The sequence below is a fragment of the Eptatretus burgeri genome, chromosome 15 (genome assembly GCF_056783735.1).
Source record: "Eptatretus burgeri isolate ZD-2024b chromosome 15, Ebu_testis_v1, whole genome shotgun sequence".
NCBI classification, from domain to species: domain Eukaryota; kingdom Metazoa; phylum Chordata; class Myxini; order Myxiniformes; family Myxinidae; genus Eptatretus; species Eptatretus burgeri.
In genome coordinates, this window is record NC_140975.1 from 43448443 (window position 1) to 43464196 (window position 15754).

General features: G+C 45.2%; 1 protein-coding gene across 4 annotated transcripts in view; it reads right to left on the bottom strand.

Annotated features, from left to right (window-relative positions):
- SUZ12 (SUZ12 polycomb repressive complex 2 subunit) overlaps positions 1-15754 on the bottom strand; it is an 86296-nt gene that overhangs the window by 43014 nt on the left and 27528 nt on the right. For 2 of the 4 annotated variants that reach the window (XM_085858194.1, XM_085858193.1), the window contains exon 4: positions 6808-6879. In XM_085858194.1, coding sequence (XP_085714320.1) covers positions 6808-6879 — 72 coding nt within the window. Of the gene's footprint in view, positions 1-6807; positions 6880-8378; positions 10094-10335; positions 15181-15754 lie in introns of those variants that run through there. The other 2 variants (XM_085858196.1, XM_085858195.1) reach the window with 2 other exon arrangements.

Below are 15754 nucleotides of genomic sequence, written 5' to 3' on the forward strand. Positions count from 1 at the left end.
CACCATTAGCGGTCCGAGAGGGATATGTCAAAAGGTCACTTCGACCATACTTCTACAAACATAATATATGCTTTGTAAAGTGATCGTTGTCACCTGCCTGTCGACCAAGCTCGTCAAGTTTCATTGGTGAAACTAAACAACGTTTGGCTGACAGAGTGGCCGAACATTTAACGTCGACACACTTAAAAACACAACGGGTCGACGAGTAGCAGCACATTTTAACCTTGCTAATCATACCAAGGACGAATTTCACATGTGTGTTATTAAGGTGTGCTCCAGTGAATTTGGATCGAAAGTGCTTGGAGGAGAAAGTCATCTTTCAGCTTGGTACTTTACACCCTCAAGGAATTCATGTTACATTCTGGATTTTCCATTATTCCAACAATTGATTCATTATTCACACACCTGTTCATAATTAATTCACCATATATTGCAGCAGATGTTTTGGTTCCTTTGTTTTCTGACAAAGGGCAATGCCTGAAATGTCAACTGTGGTTCTTTTAAAACGGTGTATTTCACCCTTATTTTCTTTTATTTATATGTGAGCAAATACCATCCGTCACTTCGCTGATGGTAATACTAAAGGGGGGGAGAGAGAGAGCGGGGAGAGTGAAGAGGTGGAGAGGAAAGGGGAGAGGAGGGAGGGGGAGCGAGGAGGGGTGGGGGAAGGGAAGGCAGTGGGGGAAGAGATGTAAGAGGAAGGGAAGGCAGACGCGTGATGGAGCGTTAATTACGATTCATACCGTCTCATCAAAATGATTCTGCAGAGAATAACAGTGAAAATGGAAATAAAATAATGTCTGAAATCCATTTTCTACCGGTCATACAATGAACACGGCCAGGAGACAAACTCCCATCCAGACATACTGCTCGGACGCATCCAGAGCCAAGCTGGCCAGACATGAACACCGCCCAGACACAAACACGGTCCAGACATAACCACCGTCCGGATATGTCCAGGGGGAGAGGGAGAGAGGGAGAGAGGGAGAGAGGGAGAGAGGGAGAGAGGGAGAGAGGGAGAGAGGGAGAGAGGGAGAGAGGGAGAGAGGGAGAGAGGGAGAGAGGGAGAGAGGGAGAGAGGGAGAGAGGGAGAGAGGGAGAGAGGGAGAGAGGGAGAGAGGGAGAGAGGGAGAGAGGGAGAGAGGGAGAGAGGGAGAGAGGGAGAGAGGGAGAGAGGGAGAGAGGGAGAGAGGGAGAGAGGGAGGTGCTGCACTGTATTGGGAGGGGGAAGAGCAAGGATGGGACAAGGAGAGAGGGAGAGAGAGACAGACAGACAGACAGAGAGATGGGGGTAGGGGAGTTAGGCCGGGGGCCAGTGGGACCTACCTTGAACCCCACCCCCCCCCCACGACAATTTTTCACTGATACCACAGTGTTCATATATATCCCAAGTATCAGAAAAAAGATGTTCCCAGAAAAATAACTCATTTGCCCTATGCTTTATTAAGCTGTTTCCATTTTTGCATGTAATTAAGCTATCCAAACTTTATTCTACATCTCTGACAACAAAGGAAATATGTTCACATTACTCCTTGACCCTCCAAACATATGTGTAGATTCCTCATTTACAAATTTCCATGTACCAGAAGTTGAGATATTTACGAAAATGAGAATTTCCATAATGGCAGATCCTAATTAGCATATCAATGCATTTAAAATTATTTCCACTACTTTTACTCAAAGAGAAAATAGTTATGTTTCCCTTAAACAGCAAACAGACATCATAAGTCGCAGTTATGTATTATATCAGGCCCAGGGAATTAATTACATTGATTAATCTGATTTCGCATGATTTTCGAACGATTCATTGTGCTTTGTATTTTATGCTAATTAGCCTACTTAAAGAAATTCAAAAATGTTAATATATTTTTTGCCAACCTGGCTTGTATCTGGCAGCACTTCGGTAATGTTTTTTTGACAAAAAAAACTGACGTGTGGTAATTACAAGGAAAGAAAATGGAAATTCTTGCATTTTTGTGGGAATTATTGTCTTTAAGTCAAATTTAATCAATATGCAAATGAGCTAATTAGCATAAACAAAATGTATTTTAATACGTAAATGTATAATAAGCTTTAATTTGACACCAATTTTGTGATTTTATGTTTATATTTGACAGAGATATTGACATTTTGCCGATCTTTGTGAGATTCATCTATTTTTGATTGGTTGCCATGGAAACAGCTTAATAAAGCATAGTGCAAATGAGTTATTTTCTGGGAACATCTTTTTTCTGATACTTGGGATATATATGAACACTGGTATCAGTGAAAAATTGTCACGGGGGGGGGGGGATGCAAGGTAGTTCCCACTGACCCCCGGCCTAAGTTAGTAGAGAGAATATGTTATGCTTTATGAACAACACACACGCACGCACACAGTGCTTGGCCGATATCGGCAATTTTTCAGGAATCGGCAGGTTGGACTCGGTGTAATTACCGACTGCAGTACTTACTGCATAAAACCCAAAAACATTGTGCAGCATTCATCAAAAAACGACGTTACATTTATATAGACGTTTCAGGGAGATGTTCATAAACGTTATTTATAAACAGCTGCGTGTGTGGATGGTGAAAAAAAAAATTGGCTCAGTAATTTAGAAAATATGTTAATACGGCAAACAGCTCGGAAATCAGGTGTTATTTCACAAACACTTGCTCAGGGTGACGGAGCACGAACCACTCACTCTGAAAGACATGGCATGGCAAAAGCGTCCACAGTCAGTGAACGATTCACGCAGAATGACGTAGTGCGGTACCACTATCGACAATGGGTACTCGGCAAGTGGCTTAAGCACTCATGCAATCACTCCACTTAAATGGTTCAAAAGGAACGGTTGGCCAGGCCATCGCTGCATACCATGTAGGATCCCTTTAACCTTAAAGCCAGTCTTCACCGTGCATGCAGCAGTTAATGAAATAAAATGAAATAATTAAATAAAATGAAATAATTAAATAAAATGAATTTATCACGTTAAAAAAAATAAATATAAAAATAATCACATTTGCCACGGTGTCCGTGGGGTCTACAAATGTATGGCCACTAGCAATTATAGGGCGGCCGCAGTATTTCCACGGTCACACAATGTAGCAGTCACATATGTTTTTATTTTTCGGGTAGCCGCACGGGGTATTTATAAATTGTGGAGACCGAAAACGTGGGGGTGCCGTACGGTCTTTGATTTGATGTCGCACGGTGACCTTATGGCGTTCCTGCGGCGGCCAAAGAATTTTCAAGGCAGACGCAAGGTACCCGCAAGGCGACCGCAGGGAGGCCCAAAGGCGAACGTACGGCCAGACGGACGGTAACGAGTGGGTTCTTTTTTTTATTTTTATACCAGTTCTTTTGTTTCGGCTTGTCAAATTGCTACGGCGAACGTAGAAATGAAAAAGTTATAACTCTGCGCTATAATTCCACGGCGACCCCTACGGCCTATAAAATATAGCCAAATGGCGTAGGGCCACCCTGAGGCCACCGCAGAAACTCTGCGGCCGCCGCACGTTTGTCAATCCAGAGGGCGTACGGCCGCCGTATCCTCGCCGTAGAGCAAATGTGACTTAGGCCTTAATGCAGAACAAACCTGGAGACATCGCAAAGTTCAATCGCCCGTGAAATTAACACTGCAGAAAATCCGCCATTTTCCCTGCTCGTCTGTGCACGTGTCACGTGCTACATCGGTTTGAGGTACACACAAACGTTATAACTTTTTTTTAATGTCCAGTTTTTACCAGATTTGCTTTGATTCCCTGTAGAGCACCTCGCAAAACCTACAAAAGTATAGACACAGATCTGGCAGACGTTATGGATAGGCAGTCTCTCTGGGGGACAAGGCACGAAGTCTGGCAGTGAATGCATTAAATCATATAGCTAAATAATGCTGGTTAATTTTGTTTCGTTCCTAAATTTTTGTTCACTCAATACATTTCTCCAAACAGTAGAAAAAGATAAGTTTAATGCTTTGGAAATTTCACATTTTCTTGTGTATCTATGGAGAAGGAGAGAACACAAATAAATAGGTATATCGGCTATAATTTCTATAAATTATCAGATTTCACAACAGATTTTGACACTTATTTAATCTGGACGATATCTGATCCTCAAAACCAAAAGAATATTTTGATGATATATTTTAATTAGTCCGCGAGAGTATGTCGTGTAAGATTGTATCATATAATGCATGAAAACGCTCAAAGCTCCGAATTTGAAAACGATTGGACTTATAAAAGCGATGCCTACAGCGATTCGTAGCTATGATGAACAAGCATTTGGCAATATGAGTGAGGAAAGTGAAAAGAAACTAAACCTTTATAGTTACGAAATCATTGCGGCCTGTTCTAAGTCAAAGTATGGTTGAGCAGGCCAAAAAAAACATGGCGGCTTCAGACCCCAGCGAGGTTACCCAGGAAACGCCTTCAGATCCAGAGAGCGAGGTGGCCGAGGATCTCCTGATGAAGGATATAATAAAATAAGGCCGATAATTATCTTCAAAAGGGGTGTTTTAATAAACCCAAACACCCAATTTTCACTCCTGCACTTCCTTGGAGCTTTCTTCGTATGCATGCAAAGTTTCAAGCTGCTAGGTTTTAGAGTTATGGAGGAGACACACTGACACCACACATGCACGCACACAGACATTTATTAGTATAGATGTATATACACCATTGTGTGTGAGCCTGCATGTCTCTGTAACTTATAAGATGTGTCTGTGCATAAGCAGGGGTGCAAATTAACATTTTTATCCACCGGCCAGCAGGGCTGGTGATTAGAAAAAGTTACCGGCCCAGCAGAATTTCTACCGGCCCAATAAAATAAAGACAAAAGTCACAAACTTGATATCAAACACTTTTAATATACTGACATGAGTGAGTTTAATGAGTGAGGTTGGTTGGATGAGTGAGTTTGATGAGTGAGGTTGGTTGGATGAGTGAGTTTGATGAGTGAGGTTGGTTGGATGAGTGAGTTTGATGAGTGAGGTTGGTTGGATGAGTGAGTTTGATGGATGAGGTTGGTTGGATGAGTGAGTTTGATGGAGGAGGTAGGGTGAATGAGTGAGTTTGATGGAGGAGGTAGGGTGAATGAGTGAGTTTGATGGATGGATGAGTGAGTTTGATGAGTGGGGTGGGGGTGGGGGGATGATGCAGGGAGGAGGAGGTTGTAGGTGATGGGGGGACCTTTTTTGTGTGGGTGATTGGAGGAGTAGGGGGTTGTGAGTAGTGCTGTGGGGGGGGTTGTGGGTGATGGGTGGTTGTGGCTGATGGACGATGGGGGGGGAAGGGGGTTGTGGATGATGGACGATGGGGTGGAGGGGGGGGGGTTGTGGCTGATGGACAATGGTGAGGGTACTACTCGTCCACCCAACATCACATATAAACTCACTCATCCACCTAACCTCACCCATCAAACTCACTCATTCACCCAATCTCACCCATCAAACTCACTCATTCATCTTACTCACTCATCAACCCAAAAGCCTCATCAAACTCACTCATTCACCTAACCTCACCCATGAAACTCACTCATTCACCAAAATTTACTCATTTAACCAACCTGGGCATGAGAAAATGTGTCCAAACCACGCCAAACCGTCAAATCTCGCGCAATCACGCGTGATTTGGAACGAGATGAAAACAGACAAAATGGCCACCGCAGAATTACCGGTGATTTCTACGGATTTCTGCCGACAAAAACAGTAGTTCTAGTTGAGAAAACTAGTAGAGAAGCTAGTACAAATTGTACAAAATAACAGGAATCACCGGTGATTCGCCAGCCGGGCAGGTAAGGCAGTATTGTGTACCCGTCCAGCACAAAAGTTAGGCGCCATTGGCGACCGGGCGGCCGTTAATTTGCACCCCTGATAAGGAACACAGAGACAGAAACAAACTCCAAACTCGGGGTACAGATACAACTTTGTATGGGGGGTAACATAAGCTAGATGGCCGCTGCCTCACATGGGGGTGTGGGCGTGGGAGGGGGGGGGTGAAAATTCTCTCTGTAAATGTGTTCCGTGTAGCAACTGGTGGTGGTGGCAGAAGGTATTACAATTTCCTTTTTTACCAGAGCAACGCTGAAGTTAAAGCACTATTCACAAGGGTAAATTTGTTCTCCTTCCCTCTCCCCACCCCCCCACCACACCCAAACCAAAAAACAAACAAATAAAAAAACAACAGAGGGGCCTGTTAAAGCCTGTCATCATGTGAGACATTTATAGCAGAAAGGGATATTGGAACAAACGGGGTACAAGGGGGGGGGGGGAGGGAGCAGGATGTGAGGACGGGCAGTGGGGGTGAGAGAAGGGTTTAAAGCACTCTATGCATGGGTAAATTTGTCTTCCTTTCCTTCTACTCACCCAATTTTTTTGGCAAACACGACGACTACTTGGTCTGTCAGTGAAGCGATGGGTAGACTGCGAGTAAATAATAATTTAGATATCTTTAATGAAGCTTTTTTGCCATGGTCACATATATTGTACTATATGCACTTATTTTAATTCCTGAAACAAAATGAATCGTAGGAGAGACATTATATTTAGCAGGCACATCAGAAAATAATTAAAAAGTGTATATGTAATATTATCATCATCATCTCAACCTAATATTTAAAAAGTTCCAAGCAGAATGACAGAATGACAGGATTTGATTGAAAAAAAATTTGGGACGACCCTTGTATAAGAATGTTCATATAACAATGCTCAAATTTCATAATGAATCATTTTTAGTTCAGTCCTAATACTCGGCTCTACGTTACCTCATGAAAACAATCAAAACAAATATTTACACATTTAAACACGTGTTAAGACAGAATGAGCTTACCTGCTTGTGCCGGACTCGCCTTTCATCTGTTCTTCTGCCTTTGACAGTACATCATCAATTTTGAAATTCCTCCTACGAGAAAGATACAATCAGAAAATCATCCAGATTAAAAATAAATAAATGGAAGAACTGGTGTCAAATCAAAGTTTGCAAACCATCAATTATATTTGAGACTGCGGTGTCCGCACAAAGATTTACATTATTGATTTACTTTATCGATTCCAAACTCTTGATTTCATCGAAAACGGGAAAAATGGAAAATTATATTATTACAAACATGCTTTTGTTGCTGACGCCAGCAGGGTAGGGCTTTTCCTTGAAACTTCTGCATTGCAACTATTGCAGCTCACAGCATTAAGACTTGGTGTACGATATGTATTTTTTTTTCTTAATTTTCAACAATTTGTTTTGTATTGTTCAAGGCCAAACTAAGCCACCCCTCGGATAGAAAGTGTAAAAATTATTTGTCTCCGTGTTCTTAGTTTTGCTTCCTTCTTCCCAAATATATTACTTTACTTCCTCAACATTATCCTATTTCCCCTCCTCACTTCAAAAAAAAATATATGTATATATATATATATATATATATCAAAAAAATAAACAAAGTAGATGGTATTTATGGAATACATACCCTACACAGTCTTGAGAAGGACTTGAGGCAAGCCAACTTTTTGTTGAAGGTTTTTTTCCTTCTTCTTTGATCCAATATGGCTGCCAGACCACGTGACACATGATGGTCATTTTAATGAAAATACTGTTCAAATTTCAAGTCAATCGGATGAAAATTGATTTCAGAAATTTGGCCTATGTTGACGTAAAGCATAATTGGTGGTTGAATTCAGTAAGGTGATATGAAAATTTTGTTCACGTTTCAAGTCAATCAGATGAAAATGTGGCCTATGTTGACCCTTTGGCCAATGTTGACCTCAAAAATAGTTGGTGATTGAAATCAGTGACTTGATATGCAAAACCTCTTTAAATTTCTAGTCAATCGGATGGAAATTGAGGATTTTAGAAAATTGGCCGATGTTGACCTTTGGTCTCTGTCGACCTGAAAAGAGTGACTACTATATCAAATGGTCATGTAACATGTGGTAAAGTTTCAATTTCCTCCACTGAATGTTTTTTGATGTATCCTTTTGACAAAATGCAGATACGACGTATGACGCACGCCATATCTACGTACGCTTCCGATCGCTTAACTCTGCTTTTCGCTTCGCGAGTGCAGGGCAAAAAACATTTTTTCACTCCACGATCTCAATTCTCTGTATCCATCTTGTCCACCCCATGTGTACTTTCCTACCCCCCCCCCCCCCTCCCCAAATTCCCCTTCACACCCTTTGTAGGTCCAAGTCTCACTCTCCCTTGGTCTTCAACTCTGCTGTTGGTATTTTTCCCCTCTCTCTAGTGTTCCTTTTGTCCTGTTACATCCTGATCCATTCAAAGTACTAGCTCTCGACAATGTATATATGCAAAAAAAAAATTCTCCCTCAACTTCCCAGCAGTGTCTTTCTTTGGGAATTACCTGGACAGTCTGGTTTTGGGAACTGTCTGGCAATTGCCACACTTACTCCAGTCTTTGGAGGATAGGCAGGCCAACAAACTCGGTGGCATAATGGTTTGAGCATCTGCTCTGACTGTGGGAGGTCGGCGGTTTGAACCTCGGCGGAGCGATACCCAAGACTTCAAAAATGGTACGTGCTGCTGCCTTGCTTGACACTAAGCATTTAAAAGGATAGAGCATGGGCAAACAACCATAAGTTGGCAATACAAGTGCAAGCTTTGATGGGTCCAATGGTCTTCTCTTGCGTCTAAGTTCCTTGTGAGGCAACTCAATTATTTAACAAAGAGTTTCCAAATGTGTGGATCCTCAACCATACTCAAACGGTCCTTCATGCCTCCTCAGTTGTCGACAAGGCTTCATCAATAAAGTTCTAAGGCACTCATTTATATTTTCTCAGCTTCTCAGTGGTCAGCTGTGGCAAGCTTAGAGCCAGGTGACATCAGTGAAACCAAGACAACTATTAAATATTTGGTTACAAAATAATTATATGCAACAACATATATCTGAAAATTGGTAGAGGACAAACATTTTATGTATATCACCACCAGTAATCATCAAAATTTGACCTAGCATTTGGTTGAGGATTTCTTTTCATCTGGTTCAATACCATTGTGACATCAGTGATGACATTGGACCATGCAAATCAATAATTTGCTCAAAGTATCCAAAATATAATCTATCATTACACAGTATGCTCGCCAAACCAAAACCCTTGCATTTCAAATATTATTTTTGTCGATGTCAATAAGGTAGAAATCGTGCCAAGACTCGAGCTTTTTAAATGCTAGCCTGAACACTGCTCCCCTCTGCCCCCTCCCTCCCATGGGTTGTGAAATCTCTCAAGAGATTCTCTGTCACATTTGTGTGTGATCATGACAAGGAATTTTGACACAAGAGGAGGCCATTTGGCCCATCAAGCATGCAATACATCAACAACAGATTAAATCAATGTAACAGTTTACAAACTTAAATTCACTGGCAAGGGGAGGGTGTGGGGGTGGAGGAGTGGGGCAGGCAAGGACATCACTGGGGTATGTGTGTGTGATGTATGTATGTATGTATGTATTATATTGTTGTGGGCTGGGGGTCAGGTGAGAAGACCAGGAGGGGGGGAAGCTATCTTGGCTCCCACCAGACTCCCCGGAATTGTAGGCTGTCGCAAATGGATAATTCCGTGACGCGGCGGGTCGCTTAACCGACCGTGGACGCCAATAACTCAACCGCGTGACCTGGGGTCCTTCCGTCTGGTTAATTTAATTAATCGGGTTACCTAATTAATCAAGTGATTTAATTACCGGGCAACACGCCCTCGGTACGCCTTGTCTGCACTGGATCACTCTACCGGATCGGATCACTTTATCGGATCGGATGCAGCTGAGCGACACTGCCGAGGACGTACCAGCTAAAAGGAACGGAACGTTGGGAATAAAGTCCTGGCTAAGCGAGGATTCGGACCATGCTGGATCAATGAAAGAAACCACAAAGACGAGTTGGGAACATTTCTTATAATAATTTATTAACAATGGGCGAGGAATGGTATGTGGCACGATCAGGATTTATTGGGGTGTGTTGTGCAGAGATAGGGGAGAGAGAGGTGTCGGGAGCAAATAAACAAGCAACTTACAAAAGGTAACACAGAGCAAGACAACGTAAAAATAATAACAATAACGATCTTCTGCAGTCTTACTTAAGCAGACAGGCGCCAGGACACACACACACACCACACACACACACACACACACACACACACACACACACACACACACACACACACACACACACACACACACACACACACACACACACACACACACACACACACACACACACACACACACACCAATGAAGAGAAAATATTGAAACATGAAGGGAGAGGAGTTGAGGCAAAGATCTCAGCACCTTTGTACTTGATTGCAAGAATGCGCCACCAATAAGTTTCGGGTGGGTGCTCCGTGGTGCGGTACCTGACAGCTGGCGCGTCGTCTGGCTTCAGCAGCGCGTGTGGAGACCGTGGGTGTGAAGGAAGGGCTTGAGTGGAGAATGGGTGGAGTCCAGAGTGCATGGATGGAGTGGTAGGTGGGACCAGGTAGGCGGGTGGGGTCAACGTCGTGTGGGCGGAGACAATGAGGTGGAGTCCAGGTAGCAGGAGGCAGATCGTGGCGATGTCAGGCAGAGAGGCGAGAGCGAGAGAAAGGCGGAGGGACCGCTTCGACCTTTATAGGACTTGCAGCGCAGGGAGGGGGGGCCACCCTGAAGCAAAGCATCATCACCTGAATCGGGCGCCCCGACCCCTCACGCGGCCCGCTAACTTTTGCCGGAAACCACAACACTCCATTTCCGGCAAGGTCATCCCAGACAGCGAAAATATTCCACTCCAACCTCACATGACACGACACGAATTGACCACACCGAACTTGGCGCGCGAATAGTCCTGCAAAACCGCCCGGGCCGTGCCCTGACGACCGTCCAAGGGTCCCGCGTGCCCGCTCGGGCATCCGACCAGCGCTGATCAATGCACTCGCTTCGCGTGCGCCGTGGCTCGCACTGTACAACATTCCCCTGCTCGGTCGCAGCTTTGCTGGCCGTAGAGACGAGAAGACGTTCACCATCCGTGGGGAATCTGCTGTTGCCAGCAAGGGCTGAAGGTACATCATTATGGATAAATCCATGCATGTTTCGCGCAGTACGCGCGGATCCGCCATGGCCCACATGGTTAGTGCTTGCGTTCGCCCCATTCTGCTAGCGTGTGCGCGGGGTGAACACCAATATGTATCTGATATTTGGTTGAAAAGGAACGTGCCGCTTTTACTTCGCACACACGCATCCCGCTCAACGTGGCGTGGAGTGGCCTTCATACGCATTTCATGCAGCGTGGGCGTCGTGCTGGCTGTGTTTCCTGTGTTGTGAAAAACACCATCCATGCAGCCTCTTAAGAGATATTCATTCGTATGCCCTTTTAATGCAACCGGCAATCTTCCCCAGATCATCGGAAGCTCGAGTCGATAATCCCGGACTGCCAAGCACACTGTATGACTCGCTGCACACGTTGGGTTTCGGGCTCGCTTGGGAACGAGGGCTCTGCGCTGTTAATGCCCGTGCATCATTGTTTCCTCGCAGCGGCGCCGCACGCGCTGGCCTCCCTGAGGGGCCATCTCACAGCGAAGGTGCACGTGGCTCAGATTTACCTCAGGAATAATCAGAAGAGTAGAGTCGAAACGAAATGAAGAAAAAATGATGTATGCAAACCTGGCTATGAGATCATCGCAACGCACGCCCCTATTGTCCCGCAAGACAAAAGGAAACGGACTATCTACACGTATAATAATGGAATAACTGTCTTGGGACCACTAGCTGTTGGATGCATGCGGTTCCGAGAACCGCAACAATATTTCAATAAATCGAACTATGGTTCGATTCGTAATTTATGAATGGAAAGACCCCTTGGGACTGAAAAGACAGCTCAGAAGTGTGTGCATACCTCTAGGCTGTCTCACGTGGATTCAAATCTGTCCCTTGGATGGATGTTAAACTGGCATCCCATCTGACGACATTAGTTGGTGGACGTTAAAATATCCCACGATGTCCTTAGCGAAGAGTAGGTAAGTTATTGCTGGCAACATGGCCAAATTCTAAATTCCTAACATAACTACTGCTGGGAGAAGGATGACAAACTGCTCAGCATAACCCCTTTTAAAAAAAAAAAATATATATTTTTACTATTATTATTATTTTTTGTATATCTTGTCGAGGCTCGTATGAGACCGAACACACAACGCACAGCAAGGGGGGCATGAGGCAAGAGGGGCAGGAGTGGGAAGGACAAAACAGTGGGGAACAGAGACATAAGATCTGTGGAAGGGAAAGGGATGGGCGGGGAACATGGGGAAAACAAGATGGACATTACAGGGACGTTCAGAAAGGAAAGCAGGAAATTTGAAGGAGGTGGGCTTGGGTGGATTAACGCAGGTAGAAAAGATCGAGGATTTGGATGGGGGATGACAAGAGGTGGTGGTGAACAGCTGTTTTGAAGGCCTGGAGGGAAGAATGGGATTGAATAGAGTGAGGGAGTTTATTTCAAAGGCGGGAAAAAAGAGGAACGAAAGAGTGAAGGTGAGCAGTGATTCGTGATTTTGGTAGTTTTACCTGAAGGGGGTTGTTGGCAGACCTTGAGCGCCCTGCGGAAATGTGGTGGGGACAAATCGCAGAGAGAGCAGGAGGGGCGAGGCTGGAGAGGAGATGGTAGAAGACAGAGAGACCACCGACCAACCTGTGGTGAGAGAGTGAGAGGCCCAAAGACTCAGCCTCATCGCGGGAGATGCCAATAATCCAAAATGCCTTGGTTTCCACAGCGTGAAGCCGAGAAAGGTGGGAGGCAAGAGCACCAGCCCATAGGGGGGAGCAGTATTCCATCAGGCTGCGGACAAAAGCTTTGTAAGTGGTCAGGAGCTCAGGTGGGCCGAGGAAGGACTTTGCACGACGGAGGATTCCCAGTCGGCGACTGGCTTTGGAGGCCAGGTTTGAAATGTGGCTTTCCCAGGAAAGGTCATGGCAGATAGTGAGACACAGAAGCTTGAAAGAAAGGACTTCCTCCAGAGGATTGTTGAGAAAGTGGATGGGGTGGGGGGGGTTCTAAATGGTCCTTTCGGAGAGACATCATGAGAGTGTGAGATTTGTGAGGATTGAAAGACATGTTCCATGTGTTGGACCAGTTTGTGATTTTACCTAGATCTGCAATGAGCGAAGAAGCTGCTGCATGCTGGTCTGAGGGATGACAGATGGTACGGCAGATGATGGAGTCATCAACAAAGAGATAAAGAGAATTTTCCAGAGAGTCGGAGAGATCATTGATGAAAACCAGAAAAAGAACAGGGCCCAGAACGCTACCTTGAGGAACTCCAGCCAGGAAGAGGGGATGAAAGAACTCCATTTAAGGCCACACGTTGACTGCGACAGGAGAGGAAGTCTGCGAGCCATGAGTGGAGATGGCCTTGGATACCATCGGAAGAGAGTTTGGTGAGCAGGGCAGGGTGTCAGACTGTGTCAAAGGCACGCGATATGTCTCGGGACATGGCTCTGATGTCATGTCCGGCATTGAGGACCTCCATCCATTGTTGGGAGAGCAAAAGCAGCATATTCAGGGGAGAGTGACCTGGTCTGAAACGAAATTGATGATCGGAAATCAACCCATTGGAGAATAGGAAGGATTTAATGGCTGATGGAGTCCATAACCTTGCTGATGATTGGAAGAAGGCTGATTGGTCTGTAGTTGCAGGGATCTGTTTTTGCACCTTTTATGCAGGGCAGTAATGTTTGCTGATTTCCAAGCAGATGGCAGATGACCTTGTGTAAATGAGAGAATGAATAGAACAGAGAGAGAGGGTGAGCAAGAGCAGAGGAGCAGGTTTTTAGGACACGTGGGCTGATGCCGTCTGGACCGGTTGCAGAATCTGAGTTGAGGTTTGACAGCAAGCTCTCCACCTTGTCAGAAGAAAAGGACACAGAGTCCAGAGCCAGTTGGGTGTGACTGGTTAAGGTGGGGAGAGAAAGTGATGGGTTTTGGACACAAGATTTTGATGCAAACACCGAATTTAGGCATTCAGCCTTTTCACTTGCGGTATCAGCAGTGCGGCCATTTGAAGAAAGGGAGGGGATTTTGGGGGAACATACACCAGAAAGATTTGATTAGATGCCATCAGGATTTTGAGGAGGGAGAGAGGTTTGAAAGTTCAGACTTGAGCTTAGAAAGATGTTGTTTTCTAGCTCTCCTGAGGGTAGATACACACTTGTTCCGAGCTTTATGGAAGGAATTGAGATTGCCCTCAGTTGGGTTTGCTTTCCATGAGGCAAAGGCAAGTTGTTTCTGGACAACTGCCTCACCACAAGCTTCAGTGAACCAAGAAGGGAGTAAGGGTAGGACAACTGAAGACGAGAGGGGATAAATCTGTGCATGAAGGAGAGCAAGTTTATTTGAAAGAATTCCCAGGATGAGTTGATGTTGGAGAAAGTACCGATAGGAGACCAGTCTATAAGTTTGATGGCTGCTTGGAGACCCTGCCAGTCGGCTTGAGTGAAATGCCAGATTCTACGGGGACGGCGGTGAGATAATAGCCAGAGAGATGTCCACTTTGACAAGCACGTGGTCAGAAGAACCGATTGGAGCTGAGGAAGAGCAGCAGATATTGTCAGGGAAATTTGTCAAAATCAGATCCAGAAGAGATGGAGTACCATTGGTTGAGATCCGGGTCGGAAAATTGAGTCAGTCCCAATGAGTCGCAGAAAGCTTTTGCTGAAGTGCCATGACAGGTGAGAGGTACCCACACCTAGCCAACTGGCATGATGACAATTGAAGTCACCACATATGAGGAAGAGAGAGTTTGGATGAGAAGATAGAAGTTGGTCCATGTTTTTGGATAGTGAGGTGTAGATGGAGTCATTACTGTTTGGTGGACAGTACAGTACACATATAAACATGAGGTGGGAGTGGAGGAGAAGCCAGAGCCAGAGGTATATCTGGGGGTGTGGGGGAGTGAGGGCAGTGCATGGAGAGTGAGGAATAGAGTCTTTGATGAAGAGAGCAACTCCTCCACCAGGACGAGGCTCAGGCCTGTCATACCGGAGGAGGGGGTAACCAGGGAGAGATACTTGGGAGTCAGACATGTCTTGGGGGAGGAAAGTTTTTATTAGGCAGATTATGTCTGGTTTGTCAGCGGCAACCTGTATGGAAAAATCTGAAAGGTTTGAGCGAAGGCCCTGGATATTTGAGGTCCACACTGTTAATGAAGAGGGAGGGGAGGAGGCTTTGGGTGCAGGGGGTGGGAGGGGAGGGTAGGACAAGGGACGAGGGGGAGAGGTAAGGAGGGTTGTTGAAAGAGTGTGGGGGATTGCAGAATAGCTAGGGGAGGGGCCGGATGAGGAGGAGAAAAGGCTCTGTGGTGCTGGGGGAGAGGGGGGACAAGAGAGGGGGCAGAAGGTCGTTGAGGATTTGAGGAGGTGGAGTGAAGAGATGGAGGTGAGAGGGCAGTGGAAGGAGGCAGCTTTGTGGATGAGAGTGGGGAAACTTTGAGAAGGGTGAGTGAGGGGAGTGAATGGTGGGAAAAGGGTGAGTGGGGAGAGTTGAGGGAGAAAGGTGAGGGGGAGTTTTTAAGAAAGGTGAGAGGGAAGCTTGGAGGGAGAAGAGTGTGATGGTTGCTTTGAGAGTGAGAGGTGAGAAGGGTGAGTTGGCACTGAAATTGGAAAAAAAAAGAATGGTTGATGGAAAGCCAACATTCATAGCAAACTGGGTATTTTTTTTAAAGTTTTAGGTCAGAGATGCGATGAAACACATTTCTTGATGGATGCAATAAAGGCGAATTCAGATAATGGAGAGAAGAAACACTGTAACAG